Source organism: Accipiter gentilis, chromosome W, assembly GCF_929443795.1.
Source record: "Accipiter gentilis chromosome W, bAccGen1.1, whole genome shotgun sequence".
NCBI classification, from domain to species: domain Eukaryota; kingdom Metazoa; phylum Chordata; class Aves; order Accipitriformes; family Accipitridae; genus Astur; species Astur gentilis.
This window is the reverse complement of record NC_064918.1, coordinates 12575919-12593727: the sequence shown is the minus strand read 5'-3', so window position 1 is coordinate 12593727 and position 17809 is coordinate 12575919. Positions and strand designations below refer to the sequence as shown.

General features: G+C 37.8%; 1 protein-coding gene across 6 annotated transcripts in view; it reads left to right on the top strand.

Annotated features, from left to right (window-relative positions):
- The window catches only part of LOC126035234 (nipped-B-like protein), a 180055-nt gene that overhangs the window by 82972 nt on the left and 79274 nt on the right, over positions 1-17809 (top strand). For all 6 annotated transcript variants that reach the window (XM_049793483.1, XM_049793485.1, XM_049793479.1 and 3 more), the window contains 4 exons: positions 7043-7142; positions 8728-8879; positions 9936-10096; positions 13352-13445. In XM_049793483.1, the coding sequence (XP_049649440.1) occupies positions 7043-7142; positions 8728-8879; positions 9936-10096; positions 13352-13445 (507 nt within the window). The remainder of the gene's footprint in view (positions 1-7042; positions 7143-8727; positions 8880-9935; positions 10097-13351; positions 13446-17809) is intronic.

Sequence of the window (17809 nt, the reverse complement as noted above, 5' to 3'; positions counted from 1 at the left end):
AAAGAAGATAAAGTGAGTTGATTTCTTTCTAATTTTTGCTAATTCTGTGCTTCAGAGAAGGAAACAATTTTGCAGCTTGATTCAATAGGTTAAGAATAATCCTTAATGAAATAAAAGCACCTCTATCTTTAGTAAACGTGCTTTGGCCTATGCTTGAAGGAAGGTACTAGTACAGAACTAAAAATAATTCAACATGAAACTTAAAAGAATAGTTGATGTTATTTTAATAAAGTTAAAAAAGTGGTTTCAGAGAACCAGAAGAGATCAGACTTTAAAACTTCCTTGACTATTTAATTTTATTTTACATATTTCTGAATAAATGTACCAGTGCAAACATTGCAATGTCAGTGTGAAATCAGGAAAAATTGAAAGAAAGGGGGAAGAGGGGAAAAGCATAGCTGTAAACCAAGTATTTTGAGAGGAAGAAGGCTCTGGAATGAATGTTTGGAAAAGCTAGGCAAAGTGTGACTTTATTTTCTATAGAAAAAGGCCACACTCTTATCTGGAAATAGGGGGATCTTTAAGCTAGATGCTGGCAAATTGTGGTAGCCTTATTTTAGCTGTTAATACATCCCATTCTGATCCCCAAGGCCAAAGGAGGATATACTGATGTGTTCTGGCAGCAAAGGTTGGGTTTTCTTTTGCTTTCTAAACAGATATTGTAATCTCTGTAGAGTCATGATTTGTAGAACAATTGGGGGTTTGCTAGAGATCTTATGTAATGCATTTTTTCAGCTAGAAGAATGAAATTTAGGCTCTTTTCTAGTATTTCAAATTCATCTCTTCTGCTTTCCTTACTGTCTTCCTTCTGAATATTGTCCTTCTGCTTTCTGTTGAGTCCAGCATGCGGTGAAGTCAGCGCTGGGTACTGTGATCCAATATTTGTACTGCCCAGAACTGAGAAGGAATGAAGGCAGTAGGACTTCCTGTCTATTTACTCAGCCTGTGGTGGGCCTCTGCACCATGATTCCTTGAGTGTCAATTCCAGCGTTAGTATGGACAAACTGAACTCAAATTCATTTCTCCCAGCCTTCTTTTCTAACACAAGAACAGCAAGACCACCTGGCTAAAGAATTATACATTAAACATGGAATAAAATTCTTGGTTCAGTACAATTTGTCAGGAAATAAAGGCATCTTCAGAAAGCTAAATATTATGTTTTGAACACTTGTGAATATAAGGTAAAGCACAAGCAGAATTCTGTGCTGATGTTTTTTTCCAAGGTCATATTGATTTGTAGCTCAACACTAAGTTTAGAGTGAGAATTGTTCTTAGTTATGATGAACAAATAGTGCAAGAAAGGTGTATTATGTGGACACTTTTGCTTTGTGTCCTGGGTGCAGTTTCTGTGATCTTGAGCTGTGTTTACATAGTGCATTCTTTGGCATTTAGTAGGAATGCTAAAATGGATTTGTGTGCATCACTTTTTTCCAAGCAAAAAAAATATATATTGTCGAGACTGGGAGTATGTGTCAAGGAAACTCATTCTAGGAATCTTATTACTAGGATGATGTTTTCTCAAAACTGAATATTACCAACAATCAAAATTAAAGTTGCATTTAAAAGAAATTCTTATATGGTATGGAAACGCACAGTAGAGCCATAAATCTGCTGCTTAGTCATATGACAACAATGTAAATAATGTACAAGAAGATATTTTAGTGTTAATGGCCACAGACTAATTTCAACTCCTTTTTAGACTAAATGTTTGGGGCTTATTTTTACTCCTTCCTCATTACATCATTACTAGGCAGACTTGTTATCTGTCTGGAAACTTTGGAGACACTGCTGTGGTGTTTTTTTGTTGTTTGGTCTTTGTTGTTGTTGTTGTTTGGCTGGGGTTTTTTTTGGGGGGGAGGGGTTGTGGGGGTTTTGGGTTTTTTTTTCTTTTTTTTTTTAAGTTATCTAGATTGTGTCCCCCATGTCACCCCTTTCCCCTACCCCAACAGAGATAGAGAGGTTTGTCATAGAATAGGTTTTAGGGTTTTTTAAATGGCATTAAAAATGGATTCATTTATATATTTTCTGTCATTCTTTTACTCATAGAATCGTTTAGGTTGGAAAAGACCTTTAAGGTCATCGAGTCCAACCGTCAACCCAACACTACCATGCCCACTAAACCATGTCCTGAAGTGCCTCGTCTACGTGGTTTTTTTAACACCTCCAGGGATGGTGACTCCACCGCTTCCCTGGGCAAGCCTGTTCCAATGCCTGACAACCCTTTCAGTAAAGAAATTTTTCTAATATCCATTCTAAACCTCCCTTGCCACAACTTGAGGCCTGTCACTAGTTACTTGATAGAAGAGACCAGCACCCACCTCACTTACAACCTCCTTTCAGGTAGTTGTAGAGAGCAATAAGGTCTCCCCTCAGCCTCCTTTTCTCCAGGCTAAACAACCCCAGTTCCCTCAGCCGCTCCTCATAAGACTTGTGCCCCAGGCCCCTCACCAGCTTTGTTGCCCTTCTCTGGACACGCTCCAGCACCTCAATGTCTTTCCTGTAGTGAGGGGCCCAAAACTGAACACAGTACTCAAGGTGCAGCCTCACCAGTGCCGAGTACAGGGGGACAACCACTTCCCTGCTCCTGCTGGCCACACTATTTCTGATACAGGCCAGGATGCCATTGGCCTTCTTGGCCACCTGGGCACACTGCTGGCTCATATTCAGCCGGCTGTCAACCAGCACCCCCAGATCCTTTTCTGCCAGGCAGCTTTCCAGCCACTCTTCCCCAAGCCTGTAGTGTTGCATGGGGTTGCCGTGACCAAAATGTGGGACCCAGCACTTGGCCTTGTTGAACCTCATACAATTGGCCTCAGCCCATCGATCCAGCCTGTCCAGATCCTTCTGTAGAGCCTTCCTACCCTCGAGCAGATCAACCCTCCCTCCCAACTTGGTGTCATCTGCAAACTTGCTGAGGGTGCACTCAATCCCCTCATCCAGATCATTGATAAAGATATTAAAGTGAACTGGCCCCAATACTGAGCCCTGGGGAACACCACTTGTGACTGGCCGCCAACTGGATTTCACCCCATTCACCACAACCCTCTGGGCTCATCCAGCCATCCAGTTTTTTACCCAGCAAAGAGTACACTTGTCTAAGCCATGAGCCGCCAGCTTCTCAAGGAGTATGCCATGAGAGACAGTGTCAAAGGCCTTGCTGAAGTCCAGGTAGACAACATCCACAGCCTTCCCCTCATCCACTAGGTGGGTCACCTGGTCATAGAAGGAGATCAGGTTGGTCAAGCAGGACCTGCCTTTCATGAACCCATGCTGACTGGGCCTGATCCCCTGGTTGTCCTGCACATGCCGTATGAGCGCACTCAAGATGAACTGTTCTATAATCTTCCCCAGTACTGAGGTCAAGCTGACAGGCCTGTAGTTCCCTGGATCCTCCCTCCGACCCTTCTTGTAAATGGGAGTCACATTGGCAAGCCTCCAGTCCTCTGGGACCTCCCCTGTTGACTGGGATCACTGTTTAATGATGGAGAGTGGCTTGGCAAGCACCTCTGCCAGCTCCCTCAGTACTCTTGGATGGATCCCATCTGGTCCCATAAACTTGTGAGTGTCCAGGTGGCATAGCAGGTCACTATTTCCTCCTGGATTATGGGGGGGGTATATTCTGCTCTCCATCCCTGTCTTCCAGCTCAGGGGGCAGAGTACCCTGAGGATAACTGGTGTCCCTATTAAAGACTGAGGCAAAGAAGGCATTAAGTACCTCGGCCTTTTCCTCATCTCTGGTGGCTACGTTCCCTTCTGTATCCATTAAAGGATAGATATTCTCCTTGGGTCTCTTTTTGTTGTTAACATATTTGTAAAAACATTTTTTGTTTTCCCTTACAATAGTGGCCAGATTGAGTTCTAGCTGAGCTTTTGCCTTTCTAATTTCCTCTCTGTATGATCTAACAAGATTCCTGTACTCTTCCCGAGTTGCCTGCCCTTTCTTCCAAGATGGTAAACTCTCCTTTTTTTCTTGACTCCTAGCAGAAGCTCCCTGTTCAGCCAGGCTGGTCATCTTCCCCGGCAGTTCATCTTGCGGCGCATGGCAATTGCCTGGTCCTGAGCCTTTAAGACTTCCTTCTTGAAGAATGTCCAGCATTCCTGGACCCCTTTGCCCTTCAGGACTGTCTCCCAAGGGACTTTCTCAACCAGTGCCTTGAAGAGGCCAAAGTTTGCCTTCCAGAAGTCCATCGTAGTGGTTTTGCTGACCCCCTTCCTTACCTCACCAAGAATAAAGAATTCTATCATTTCATGGTCACTAAGCCCAAGATGGCCTTCGACCACCACATCTCCCACCAGTCCTTCTCTGTTTGTAAACAGCAGGTCTAGCAAGGCTCCTCCCCTGGTTGGCTCACCTACCAGCTGTGTCAGGAAGTTATCTTCCACACACTCCAGGAACCTCCTAGACCGTTTGCTCTCTGCCGTGTTGTTATGTTTCCAGCAGGCATCCGGAAAGTTGAAGTCCCCCATGAGAACAAGGGCACACGATTGTGAGACTACTGCCAGCTGCTTGTAGAATGTTTCATCTGCCTCTTCAACCTGTCTGGGTGGTCTATAACAGACTTCCAGCATGGTATTTGCTTGTTGGCCTTTCCCTCTCATCCTTACCCATAAGCACTCAACCTTATCATCACAATCGTGGAGCTCTGTACAGTCAAAACATTCCCTAACATAGAGAGCCACCCCATCACCTCTCCTTCCTTGCCTATCCCTTCTGAAGAGCTTGTAGCCATCCATTGCAGCACTCCAGTCATGGGAGTCATCCCACCATGTTTCTGTGATGGCGACTAAGTTATATCTATCCTGCTGCACAATGGCTTCCAGCTCCTCCTGTTTATTGCCCATGCTGTGTGCATTGGCATAGATGCACTTGAGCTGGGCTATCGATTCCACTCCCAACATTGGCATGCCGCCTCCAGGCTCATCTCTGGTGAGCCTAGTTTTATCCCATTCCCTCTTCAAACCTAGTTTAAAGGCCTTTTTATGAGCCCCGCCATCTCATGAGCGAGAATCCTTTTCCCCCTTTGAGATAGCTGGAAACCATCTGTTGCCAGCAGGCCTGGTGCCGTGTAAATCTCCCCATGATCAAAACCCCCAAAATTCTACCGATGGCACCAGCCTCTGAGCCACATATTAACCAGGTGTGTTTTCCTGTTCCTTTCAGTGTATTTCCCTGCCACTGAAGGGATTGAGGAAAACACTACCTGTGCTCCCAATCCTTCCACTAATCGTCTCAGTGCCCTGAAGTCCCTTTTGATTGCTTTTGGACTTCTCTCTGCAATCTCTTCACTGCCCACCTGCATAACCAATAGCAGATAATAATCAGAGGGCCAAAGCAGACCAGGGAGTTTCCTAAAAGTAAAAACTACTGCATCTGTTGTTCAAAATGTGTTTAAAATTTAGGGAGAAAAAACCAAATAGATATGTTTTTAAAGTATTTTAAAAGTACAGTCTTTGCTTTAAGCATAAAATGAAGCTTCATCTGTATAGTTCATACTCATACGGGCACATTCTGTCAGCTTTCTGTACATGAACGTTAAGGGTTAGTAGTTAGTTGTGAGAGTGGCTGTGAGAGGTGAGCAGGCAGTGGACATGCCGGGTGCTACCTCTAACACAAAACCCCTGGAGTTTCTTCCTCACAGGCCTCTGTGTGAGGCAACCAATGTCCATTTAAACAAATTTTGCAGGAGTTGAGGAGTCCCCTTCTGTTACTCGGGACAATGAAATGTTCTCTGTACTGAAGTATGGAGGTCTCTGTTTGTTTGTTTTTTCAGCACAATGTGGGTCTTTCACTCTTGCTCTGGGCTAGTTTGCCTGTGCTAATGTACTTGGAATGCAGCACTTCATACCTACTGGGAGGTAGTAATGGCTGCATTCCTGGGGGATTATCCCATCTCTTCTTTGCTGGGGAGAGGGGAAGAGAAAAGAGGGTGACAGGGAGGATTTCTGAAACTAGCTTTGCTTGTGTGAATGTTGCAGTAATTGAAATCAGTGATAATAATTCAAGGATTGATGGCTCCCAAACACTCTGGAGTGGGGACTACTATCAGCCTTCTATCTAACCTTTGTTTTAAAATATTTGCATTACTGATGTGTTTTTACCCAGGGCTGTGGATCACTTGCTGTGGCTTCTCTAGCTGCAGTGTGCACATGAATTCTGATGCTGTTTTAGCTGCAAGACATTAAATTCTGTCATTAAAATCGCTTGGTTAAAAGTCATATAAGTTTTTGTGTACCTGTACCACTTCAACTTCCAGTGTCATGTGGTGGTTAGGAAATTCTTTATACCTGTATTGGAGAAGAAAAAAAGATCCCTTTAAATTCTCCCTAATAAAGATGCAAGTTAGTTTCAAGCACATTGGTACTTGTGGCTTGCCATCTAGTACAACTCCTGAATTTCCAAAGCGTGACTGTGGGAATCTACAGGTTGTAGGAGTCTACAGGTGGGATATTGGTGGTTCTTTGCAATTGAAAATATTTCAGCACCTTCTTTGATAACGTTCCTTATAAGTGTGGTGGAGGTGGAATAGAAAGCTTTTGTCCCTGGGTAGAAAGCAACCACTAAGGCATTATGGGAGCAGGGAGAATATCTTGCACCGCTCAGCCATAGGTGATTGTTTGCTGTACTTGTTCTAAAAATGGGAGATAATTTTTCTGTGTTCTTCTGACTTGTGAGGTTTCCAAATCTTTTATTTATTGGCACAATGAATACTGTACACACCAGTCTGAGGTGTGGAGCATATATTCTGTTATAAAATGTTTCTCTTTACTAGCAGGTTTTTGGCTAAGGAACAGAGGAAGGAACTACCATTGATATTTATAATTGAATTAATACTGCTTTAGGGAACACTCTTTTTATGTCACGGTGTAAAATGGACATCTTACATGGAATCAATCTTTTTTAATGTTTTCTAACAGTTGTAGGTAGATGTTAATGTCTGTAAAGTTTAGAATCTCTTTGTATATAATAATTTCTAAAATCAGAGACTTCATTGATTAAAAAGGAAATGCATGTAAAGTAATGCTGCTCTCTTCTTCTTAATAGGGATGATGATGTCGCAGTTTAATATTTCTCAGAATTCCATGCGAGGTAGTCCTGCATCTTCCAATTATCAACAAACCACTATCTCACATAGCCCTTCGAGGTAACGCTTTCTTTTAAATGGGGTGGGATGGGCAGCAAACTGCAAATTCTTCCTACAGTGACAGTTTTTGTTGCAAGTATGTGAATGGAAGATGATCAGTGTCAAGACAAATTTTGTATTTGTCTGACAGCAGGGTGAGTTTCTTCCAGCTGGCAAAGAAACATCTTTTTGTTAGTGAGCTAATCTTTGTATTGTGACTAGTCATGATTCCCCACTCTCTCTCCAGCTATTCTCTACCTGTGGCAGAGGCTGAGACTGGTGGCAGGAGGATAGGAGAGGCTATGTGTTCTGGCATGTATAACAGTACCAGTGTGACAGGAGGGTGGGAAAGAAGGCTTGTAAAAGCACAGAGTACTGCTGTAACAGTTATGCAAAAGGCTGCTCAGAGGAGGCTAGGCCCAGTAGTTTGGCCAGTCTTCCAACAGCTTCCTCATCAACTTTCTGGTTCTTTTTCAAACTTTGAGTGTCAGCAAGTAGCATGTACCTATATTCTAGGTCTCTGTTAATATAATAAAGTACTCTGGACTAGAGGAGAGAGTTCTGTATGTAGTTTCAACCCAGTTACTGGGCTTTAACAGATTTCATCTCCAGTTATTAGATATCATTATTAAAATAAACTTATTTCACTTCAAGTTAATGTAATTGTTTTGGCAAATTAAATGCTCTGTATCTGCACAAAAACCAGTACACTTTTTTACTTTTATATCTAAAAGTGATATTGAAGAAGTTGTTTTGAATTGTGAATATTACAATGTGCTAAGTCTTCTCGAAATCCTTGCAAAATCCTTGTGTTATATACTTTGCTATTTCTTTCTATGGAAGCTTACCTTCATAGAGTTGCTGTCTAGAACTGAGAGTTGTGAAAGCATGTATTGTACTTTCTGAAGTATTTATTTGGTTTGTTTTTATTTTGAAAAGCTTATATAAGAATATAAGTTATAATGTACATGTATTATTGTTACAAGCTTATTTTATTTTTATGGCTTCCTATCTTTAGGATGAGTCTAAGATAAAGCCAGTGAAAGAATAAGTTGTATTCAGTGGACTTTGGGTCAGCTCCTACCTAACTGCCTATCACATTCCTGTATCTTGGCAGTATAGTTCTGTTAGATTAAGTTCTTTGAAATCTTACTGGAAAAATCATATTTAGAGTAGATGGCTCCTTGTTAATCCTAGCTAGCGAGTTGTTATATGATAATTAAACCTTAGCTGTCACTTTCATTCAAGCTTCTAGGACTAACTTCTGGAAATTGCATATCTTGTTTTAGTAAATCTGCAGATCTTATTTTAATAAATATTTGTGTCATTGTTTCCTTTCCCTAGGTGGAGGTCTTATGAATGCTTTTTATTCTATTCTTTACTTTTACTAATGCAGTACCCAAGCTGTGGCTCTTAAGTAGTAATTGAAGCTGGGAAGGTATTGATAGCTTAAAATACTGCTTTTGAAGGGGTTTCTTGATTGCATTGGAATTTTGTCTCTTACAGAAGTTATAATGTTCCAAAGTTATAATATTCCAAAGGAAATAATAAATTTGTCTAAACTTCCTTTTCCAACTTTTAAAAACTTTTTAAATTTTATTTTTAGCCGGTTTGTGCCACCACAGACAAGCTCTGGTAACAGATTTTTGGCACAACAGAACAGTCCAGTGCCTAGTCCATATGCTCCTCAAAGTCCTGCAGGATACATGCCATATTCACATCCTCCAAGTTATACACCACATCCTCAGATGCAGCAAGGTAAGTCTGTGATGTTTGTTTTATTCTCCTATCTCATGTCAGCTTTACCTTCATGTGCATGTTTCATGGCTCTCTAATTTCTTTGAAGGAGTCATATGCTTAATGCAAATCTTTGAGTTGATAGGGAATTTTAATTTTTGGGGGTATGTTTAAGCTTTGCTTTCCTGACTGTACAGAGTGGTATATTTTATTTTTTTAAAAAAAGGAAGAAGAAATAGTCAAACACATGTTCATGTTACACTGCTCCTCCTCTATGTACACCCATTTTGTATAGTTGTCATGTATACATGACAACAGAAAAATAAAAACAAACAAAAAACTTTTATTTGTTATCTATGGCAATCATTTATCTGTACTAGCAAAAACCTAATTTTTGCCAGTGTAACGTAAGTTTTGCTGCCAGGTTATTTAGCCTTACCAAACCTTTGTAGTGTAGACTAGACTGAGTTGGCTGGAATTATGCTCAAGATATGCAGTAACTGGCAAAGATGACCTTCAGAACAAATGGATTTCTTTGTGCTTCCCTTTTTAAAAACAGTCTTGAACAACATGAACACTGTTAAGTATCTAGGCATTTTTTTTTTTTGTAAGTAGAATTCTTGTTTGATTCTTTTAAATCATCTGTTCTTAAAGTTTAGCAACGTGCTTAGAATTTATCTAGCTGTTCTGTATGTAATGTTGTGTGTCTCATGAATACCTTGGAAGTTACTAAAGATAGTGAATACAAATGATATAGAAGAAAATAAAGTTTTCTATAACCTATAAGAATATGATACTGACTGTAATTAGGATAGATGTGGAGAGAAGCTTGGCTAATCTGTACATGGAATTTAGGTTTTAAATCCTCTTGAAAATTCAAATCTTAGATATCTGATTTTATTCAAGGTATTTGTGGCAAAAGGATTCAATCAAGAAAATGGATTCTTGTTCAGATTCTAGACCTCTTGCATCCAATTCATTAATATCCGCTATTATGGTGTTTTCTGTGAAATTTTTGAGAGCTAACGACTGTGTGAATATATCAGTATAATTATTTATATTTTTTTTGTATTTCAGCTTCAGTATCCAGTCCCATTGTCACAGCTGGGATGAGGAATCTCCATGAAAATAAAGTTTCAAGTCAATTGTCTGGAAATTCAGCTAATCATCATGCTGATAATTCTAGACATGGCTCAAATGAAGACTACCTACAGATGGTGCACAGGCTAAGTAGTGATGTATGTTACCTAGATCAGTTTATTATGATAAAGCAAATATTTACTATGATAAAGCAAGTATGTGTTTAGCTGCCTTAGAAGTCAGATATTTTACTATGTTGTTGTTGATGAGTAAAACCACTGAAAATATATTTCAGTTTCAGATGTGTACACTCAGCTGTGCAACTTTAATGTGTGAGTTTTAATTTTTTCTAGATCTCTCTTTCCTTTGGATCAGTTTGCAACATTGATTCTGATGAAATTATGAAAAGTAAAAAATCTTACTCATATGTGAGTTTATTTTAAAGAAATGGTAGAGTATCTCTGCAATTATTATAGCAATATATTGATGCAAAAAATACTAGATTTTAAATAGTTGTATAGTTAACTTGTCTTTCTGAAGATTTCCATAACTGTCAATTATACTTTACATATTTGAATAACCTATTGGGTAATATAGTAGTGTTGTCAAAGGCAGAAATTCCTTTTGACACTATTTCTTACTAGTCTATTATGCGCTTTTATGGCCTGGTTTCTTTAAAAGACATTTTCCCATAGTGACTTTAGTTCATGTGGGAGAAATTCTTGCTGAAATCTTGAATCTAAAGGAAAAAACAAGCAACTTTCTCCCACAGTGTTTTAAATTTCTTCATTTTCTTCTTAATGAGCATCTCATCTTGTGGATGAAACATGTTGGGATTCTTCTTTACAAGTTTGGCACAGTCTCTTAACAGCTCTTAAGGGGAGAGCACTTAAGTTCCATTTTTATTTTTTGACTTTAGCTTTTTGAACAGTTTGGTCATAGTGATGCCTACAACAGTAGGCATAACAGTAGTTACAAAACTTCATCAAAACCTGGTAGCAAGCAGGCCTTTTTTTATCTTTGTGTGTGTGTGTGTGTGTGTGTGTGTTTTATTTAGCTTACAAAAACTGTAGGCAACTCTTGTCTTCCTAAATTAGCTTGTGAAAGCAAAATAAAGTGTTGTATTCAACAAGTGTACTATTAACACCAGGCTCCCTAAATCCCTTACCAGGATTAATACACTAGAACTCCAAGAGAGTTATTAGTTTTATTAGTAGTCATTTTTTTAATGCAAGAATTATGCTGATTAAAAATATTAGCTAAGAAGTAGTATCTTAAACAAGAGAGTTTTGTAATGAAGGAATCTATCATAATACACAATCGTCAGATGTTTTTTTCAGTCTCTGCTTCAGCAATGCAAATGCATCAAAATAAGAAGCTGTTCTTGGCATTAAGTGTATGTATATTCCCCAACTATGTTAAAAGTACACTTTCAAGAGAATCTAATATTAGAATAATTTATTTCACAGTATTTAAAGAGGAAGTATTTTAAAATATTCACTCCTAATTTTGTGATCCAAGCAATGCAACCACATCCTAGTTCATGAGAACTTAGAAATGAAACTCATTCAGAACTGACAGACTATGAAAACATAAAACATACCATCATTGTTTGGTTTAATTGGAGAAATACTAAAGGTAAAAAGTAATTATAACTTTAAAAGCTGATTTTAGTAGCTATCATGCAGAAAACAATTTGAAGAATTTGGATTAATTAAAGTTTTGCATTTATGTATGAATAATAAGCTTAATCATAATGTTGCAGCCTTTTCAGAAGCAGTGTGACCTTTGGCACAGATAGTTATGAATGAGGATTATTAAATCATAAAACTTAAAAAACTTTAATTATTGTTTAGTCTTTTTCTTATTTTTAGGATTTTGTTGCTTTAAAAATTATGAATAGTTACAGGATATTGTGTATTTGCAATATATGATTTTACAAAATCAGCAAGTATACCCTTGAAGGCTCACTGCACATATACTCAATTTAAGGACCATTTTTTGATAAACTTAAGAATGTTCCTAGAATATAAGTTTGTGCTTACATTTCACCATTTGATGAAGTTGTGAACTAGGAAACAGTAAATGAGCACTTCTGAAAATTTGTCAGCTACAGTAGGAATGGCATGTGTACCTGAAAGGTCATCTACCTAGTTAGTCTGTTTAGTTAATTTAATAAAAGGTGCCTTTGCCCTTTGCCTGTGTCCTTGGCAATCATGGGTAGAGGACCTCTCCTGTCCTAATAAAACATATATGTTAAAAAGTTACTAAGCTTCTTCCCCCCCCCAATATTTGGGGGTTTCTAAGATTTATTACAATTCAAAGGTAAGTCAGGTTTGAAAAAAATCAGCTCCATAATTTCAATGTATTAAATAAATGAGTAACTCATACATCAGGAAATTAATTCATTTTGACTTGCAATAAAACACATGTAAGTTTAGGTTCAGTTCTTTTTATTGCATTGAATCTGAATATTAGATTTCTTTGCACATGAGGCTTTCCTCATATAAGGCAACAAGTCTTTTTGCAAGTACCGTTGCAAAAATAAGTAATTAACAGCACAGCATGAGTTTTAGCTTCATTTTACTGTGGGAGGGGGAAAAAAAAATCGAATAGATTTTTTTTTTTTTTTAAGTGCCCATGGATGGTGAAACTGATGAAATCTGGTTTCTTACGGATTTATATTCTTTGCCTTGTAAGCACCTTCAGTCCATAAATATCAAACTTTTTTCCTTTTCCCTAAGCAGTGTGAACTACGCCTTCACGAGGCGTAATGTGTATATGGTGGCTAGTCTACTGCTATGCATGTGGAAATTGGCTGTTTGGCCATTGTCAGAGGGAGTGTGTAGTTGCCATCCATCTCAGCTGCTGAAATGGGAGTGCTACAGTTTTTGTTCAGTCCCGATGTGTGTATGCTGGAGGGTATAAATACAAAGTGTTAGTTCGCTTAACTGTAAAAGTAAGATGGCATTCTAATAAACTTTAAGGGTAGGTTAAGTGAAAAAATGGTGAGTTTGATTTTAAAAAAATCTTTTTATACTCAATTTCAGTTGGTATTGTATAGAGTTCATCTTTCTGCTTTTCAGCTCTTTACTATGAGTGCATATAACAAAAAACTTCTAAATGGAATCTTAATGTCACCCAAAAGTGCTTATTTAGCTAGAACATATACATAGATTTATTTTTGTGTGCATGTTCTGGTTCTAGATTCTTCTTAAGGCTCTGGAATGTTGCCTATATAGTAGTCTAATAACAGTCTAAATTACAAGATTTTTATATAAATAAATATTTTTCTAATATTTGTTGTATGCTTTTTCATCCAATCCATTTTATCAGTATATGTACTAATTTCAGTCTTTATTTTATCAAGTGTTCATGTTCATAATGTTAATTTTTTATCATTGTCACTTTAGGATGGCGATCCTTCAGTAAGGAATGCTGCATCTTTTTCCTTGAGGTCACCACAGTCAGTCTGCTCTCCAGCTGGAAGTGATGGAACCCTTAAAGGTAGTCTAGCAGTCATATATATCAATGTTTTTTTTTTTCCAATTTTAAAGAACAGAGAGTTTAAAGAGGTATTTAGTTAGTTCTCCCGACTTCTGTATTCCAATAGTACTAAAGAGTACGTCATTAAGTTTTGGATACAAAATTATTTTGAGCCCTGATCCAGAAGAAATTTCTGAAGGTCCAAAAATTGATTAATCATATTTCAAAACAAAGCTCAAATTTGTGGAGGGCAGAAGAATTTTAAATCCTTTCCAATATGAGGATTAAATTCTTTATAAGAACGTTTTCAGTTGCTCTACATAAGAAATGGTTTAAAGGCAGCATTACGAATATTGAACTCTTAACCAGCTCAAAAGTGTTTTAACATGCAACACTTGTCTTGATTGCAATCATCAAATTTTAAGAATGTGAAATTAAAAGTAGTTCAATGAACGCAATATATATAGCATAAATGAAGCCTGAAAGCCTTAGCTGTGGAGAAGGAATAGGGTGAACTGTCAGTCAGCTGCGAAAATAATTCTTTATGCTAAAATATGGAATGCATACTGCTGTTTTTAATATTATCTCTAAGAAGCAATGACTGAGATACATGAGACTTAGCAAGGTAGGGGTTTGGGCATATTCTTGCTAATTTAGGTTTTCAGTGCTTATGTATTTACATGGCAATAGTAAAAAGATGCAACAGTGCTTTCTTCTCTCTAGCCCTGAAACAAAATTAAGTCTTTCTGGATGGTCAGGTTAGGTGGAGAGGGAGAACAGGAGAAGGGGGAGATTCTAGAGAAGGTGAGGGTATTGGGCTTGTGCAGCCTGGATAAGAGAAGTCTGATGGGGGGAACAGACGGGATGACACACAATGGATAGACATGACCTTAGAGCAATCTCCTCATACCTATGAGGAGATTATCAGGAAGACTTGAGTCAGGTTTTTCACAGTGTTGTGGAGGAAGGATGAGAGACAATGGACTTAAATTGAAATGGGAGGGAGGTTCTGACTAGGTATAAGGAAAAACTTTTTAGCTGTCAGGACAGTCGAGCATTGGAAAAGCCCAGAGAGTCTGTGCATTTTCCATCCTTGGAGGTTTTCAAGACCAGGCTGGATAAAGCCCTGCATAATGTGGCCTTGCTCACCCTGCTTTAAGCACAAGGATCGACTAAAGACCTCCTGAGGTCCCTTCTTAACTGAATTATCCTATGATCCTGTGACTGCTAAATGATCTCTGTGGTTCATCTTCTGTAGGCATATACTGTGTTAAACAGTGATAGAAGAAATGTGGCTCAAATGCAAGTGAGAAGTACTTGTATAGCATGCCAACAGCATCAGTATTTTAGGAGGTCTTGTGCTAAAGGACTTGTAAGACTTGTGTGAATGGCAAAGACTAAATGCGGTTGTTTTTCTTTAACTCAGTACACAAAATCAATGTTTGTTGAGCTGATCAGTTTAACAACATTGTGAATCTAAGCTACTTCCACTCAAGTATATGATTACCACTTAGCCAGAAGAATATTTGAATTATTTTTTTGGTTAAAGTTGCTGCTGTTTCAATTGGTTGTCTCAGAACCCATTTTTAAGGGATACCTTTTCAGATTATTTCTGAAAACAGTCTGATTGTACAGTTCAGATTGTAATGTTTCAGCATTAGAGGGGCTGAAAAAGTGCAAGAGGAGCTTTTTGATTTATTTACCTGTATGTTAGCTTTACTTTTCTCATTGATAAAGCACACAACTGAAATACTGTTAATAATGGTGCTACCATTTTGCCTTCTTAAAGAGATTAATGAACCTTGATTGAGAGAACCAGTTCTTGATGCTGCAAGAATCTTGCTGGACATTTACCTCCTCTAACCTTGCATTTTAGAAATGTATTGAAGAGGCGTGGATAATTACAGTGTTACTTAGAATATGTGATCCCTGACAGTGAGTTTTTGGTCTGTGATTTGGAGTAAAAGCGATTGGTTATGCTGATAAATTTTCCAGTGATGAACAAACAGCAAGTATCTACGCTGAGCTTTTTGTTGCTACTCTCAGTCCTTGAAAGTTTGGTAAAGAAAATTAGCAAAATACTTAATTGTTTGTTTGGGAGGAATGGCACTAGACATCATCAGTCCAGAGAAAGATCACAGCAAAGATGTTATAATATCCAAGCTTTCTTATATAACATAGAAATGTGAGGCAATTGCTGAAGGTACGTATACAGACTGCATTTCTGTACTTCTGACATAGAAGTAGCAAGGACTTCTGGAGACTTGGAGAATGTGATTGTACGGCCTTGAATTACTTTTAGACTGAATGATAGCTGTCTGATTGACAGAATCTGAATGAGGAAGAAGTTTTGTTTGCAATTCAGGCAAATATTTGAGAGATGGCAGAAGTAATATTTGTTCTTTTGGTTGGGTATTCACTTAATGGAGTAGAATTTCTCTGTTATAGAAATTTTTGCCTCACTTCTACTACAGTAAAGGTAGCTGAAGTTTTATCCAGAAGTTCTAGGCTGGCCTTTATCCTTTCTTTTTTATGTAAATTTTATATTTTTAGCTATGCAAACAGAATAGTGGCTCTGCTTTCATGCTGTCATCTGTTATCACATCTGCTTTCATAGAAAATTCATTTCTATGAATTCATCTATGAAGAATTAACATGAAGTATTTTCCTTCTGTTGAGCTCATAAAATATTCTGTGGTATCCATTACTCAAGATCAATTACTCAGCAAAATCCTTTATCCATTTGGTCTACTTTCCCACTACTCTGGAATCTCAGAAAAGATTTTTTTTTTTTTTTTTTTTTTACTTAAGACAACTTCTAAAGATCTGTATAAAGGAAAGCCTTCCACAATGTTTTTAGTCCATTGCTTTCCAAAGAGAAGAGTTCATATATTTACAGTCCTGTTTCCATACAGTTTCCTAAACTCCTGAGAAAAAAATCTGTAAGGAATAGCAACAACCCTTATGAAACTATATAATTTTGCACTCTTTAGCAGAAATAAGTTGTATTCCCTCCAAAAATTGTTAATGGGCACTTGATTATTTTCTGAAAAATTTGGAAAGATTACTTTTACTTTCTTGGGGATTTATAGGACTTCTCCAGAGAGATTCCTCTATATTTGGTCTTTGAATGTATAGTGGGTGGCAAGAAGAATTAGGAATCTTCTCAAATCTGTAGTACAGACTTCGGTGTACTCAAAGGTACTTGTTAAGAAAAATTATCATCTCACCCTCTCTCCTTCAAAAGAAAGGTGGAAGAAATTTATTCAAAGATATTTTCTGACAGGGCCAAAATAAACATTCATTCTTGTTTCTTTCTTCAAGTCTTAACTTTACACAAGGATGCTTCTGAATACAGCAGGTCTAAGATAGAACAGCCAAAGCTGAGTTTTTTTTATGAGGCATTTGAAGCTCTGGAGAAAGTGGTGGGACTCTTCCCTGAAAATTATTGGAAGAGTATGTGGAAAGTGAATACAATCTGTCCCGAAAAACCTCCCAAATGTATGTTGTTCTTTGTGTCATATGCTATCCCTTTAATTTTGAATTTTAAATTAAGTTATGCTCTTTGAAAACGAATGTCAATATAGTCTGTTAATCAAAATAAGGAATAATTTCTTTATATCTAGTACAAAACTTGGGGATGATTTCCAGAGGAAGATTCTGTGATTTTAGAAAATACAGCAGGAAAAGGCTTGGGGGCTTCCCATGTTCTTACCCTCATGTTGGATGAGCTGTACCAGTATCACTCCCAATAACTTCCATCTTTTTTTTTTGTGAAAATGTCAGTAACGGAGTTTCCTTTCTCTTGCCATGCAACCTGTTCAAATTCTTAGTGCTAGAAAGCTTTTCTCCTAATGCTTAGCCTGAATAATTTTTATTGCTGTTAGGCATGACACTTCTTGACTTCTTTACAGTAGGCAAGGAAAAACAATTCACATCCCTTTTTTTTTTTTTTAATTTATAGCAATCATTTACATATCAAAGAATGTTATCGTGTCTTGCATTAATCTAATCTTCTACAGACTGAACAGTGTGGTTTCTTTCTATCATCTTTACATAAGTAATAATTTCTGAGATTTTAATTCTCTGATGTTTTTATCTGAATTCTAATTGGTTTGCATTTGTCTTGATGTTGTACTGCCATAAGTCGTAGATGCAACTCTACTTGAAGACTTACAAGGATGAGTAGTCAGAAAAGTACTGTAGACGACCTTGTATGATACTACTGATATATATGAATATAGCTGCTCTTTGGTGATAACTCAGATTCGTGTTGCAAGCTGTTATAAACATATTGCTGTTTTTCCATAGAGCTTATCTATCTTCCTCTCATGTTGTTAAAATTGCTCTTTCTCACATGAATAAAAAGTTTGTGCTGCAATTAG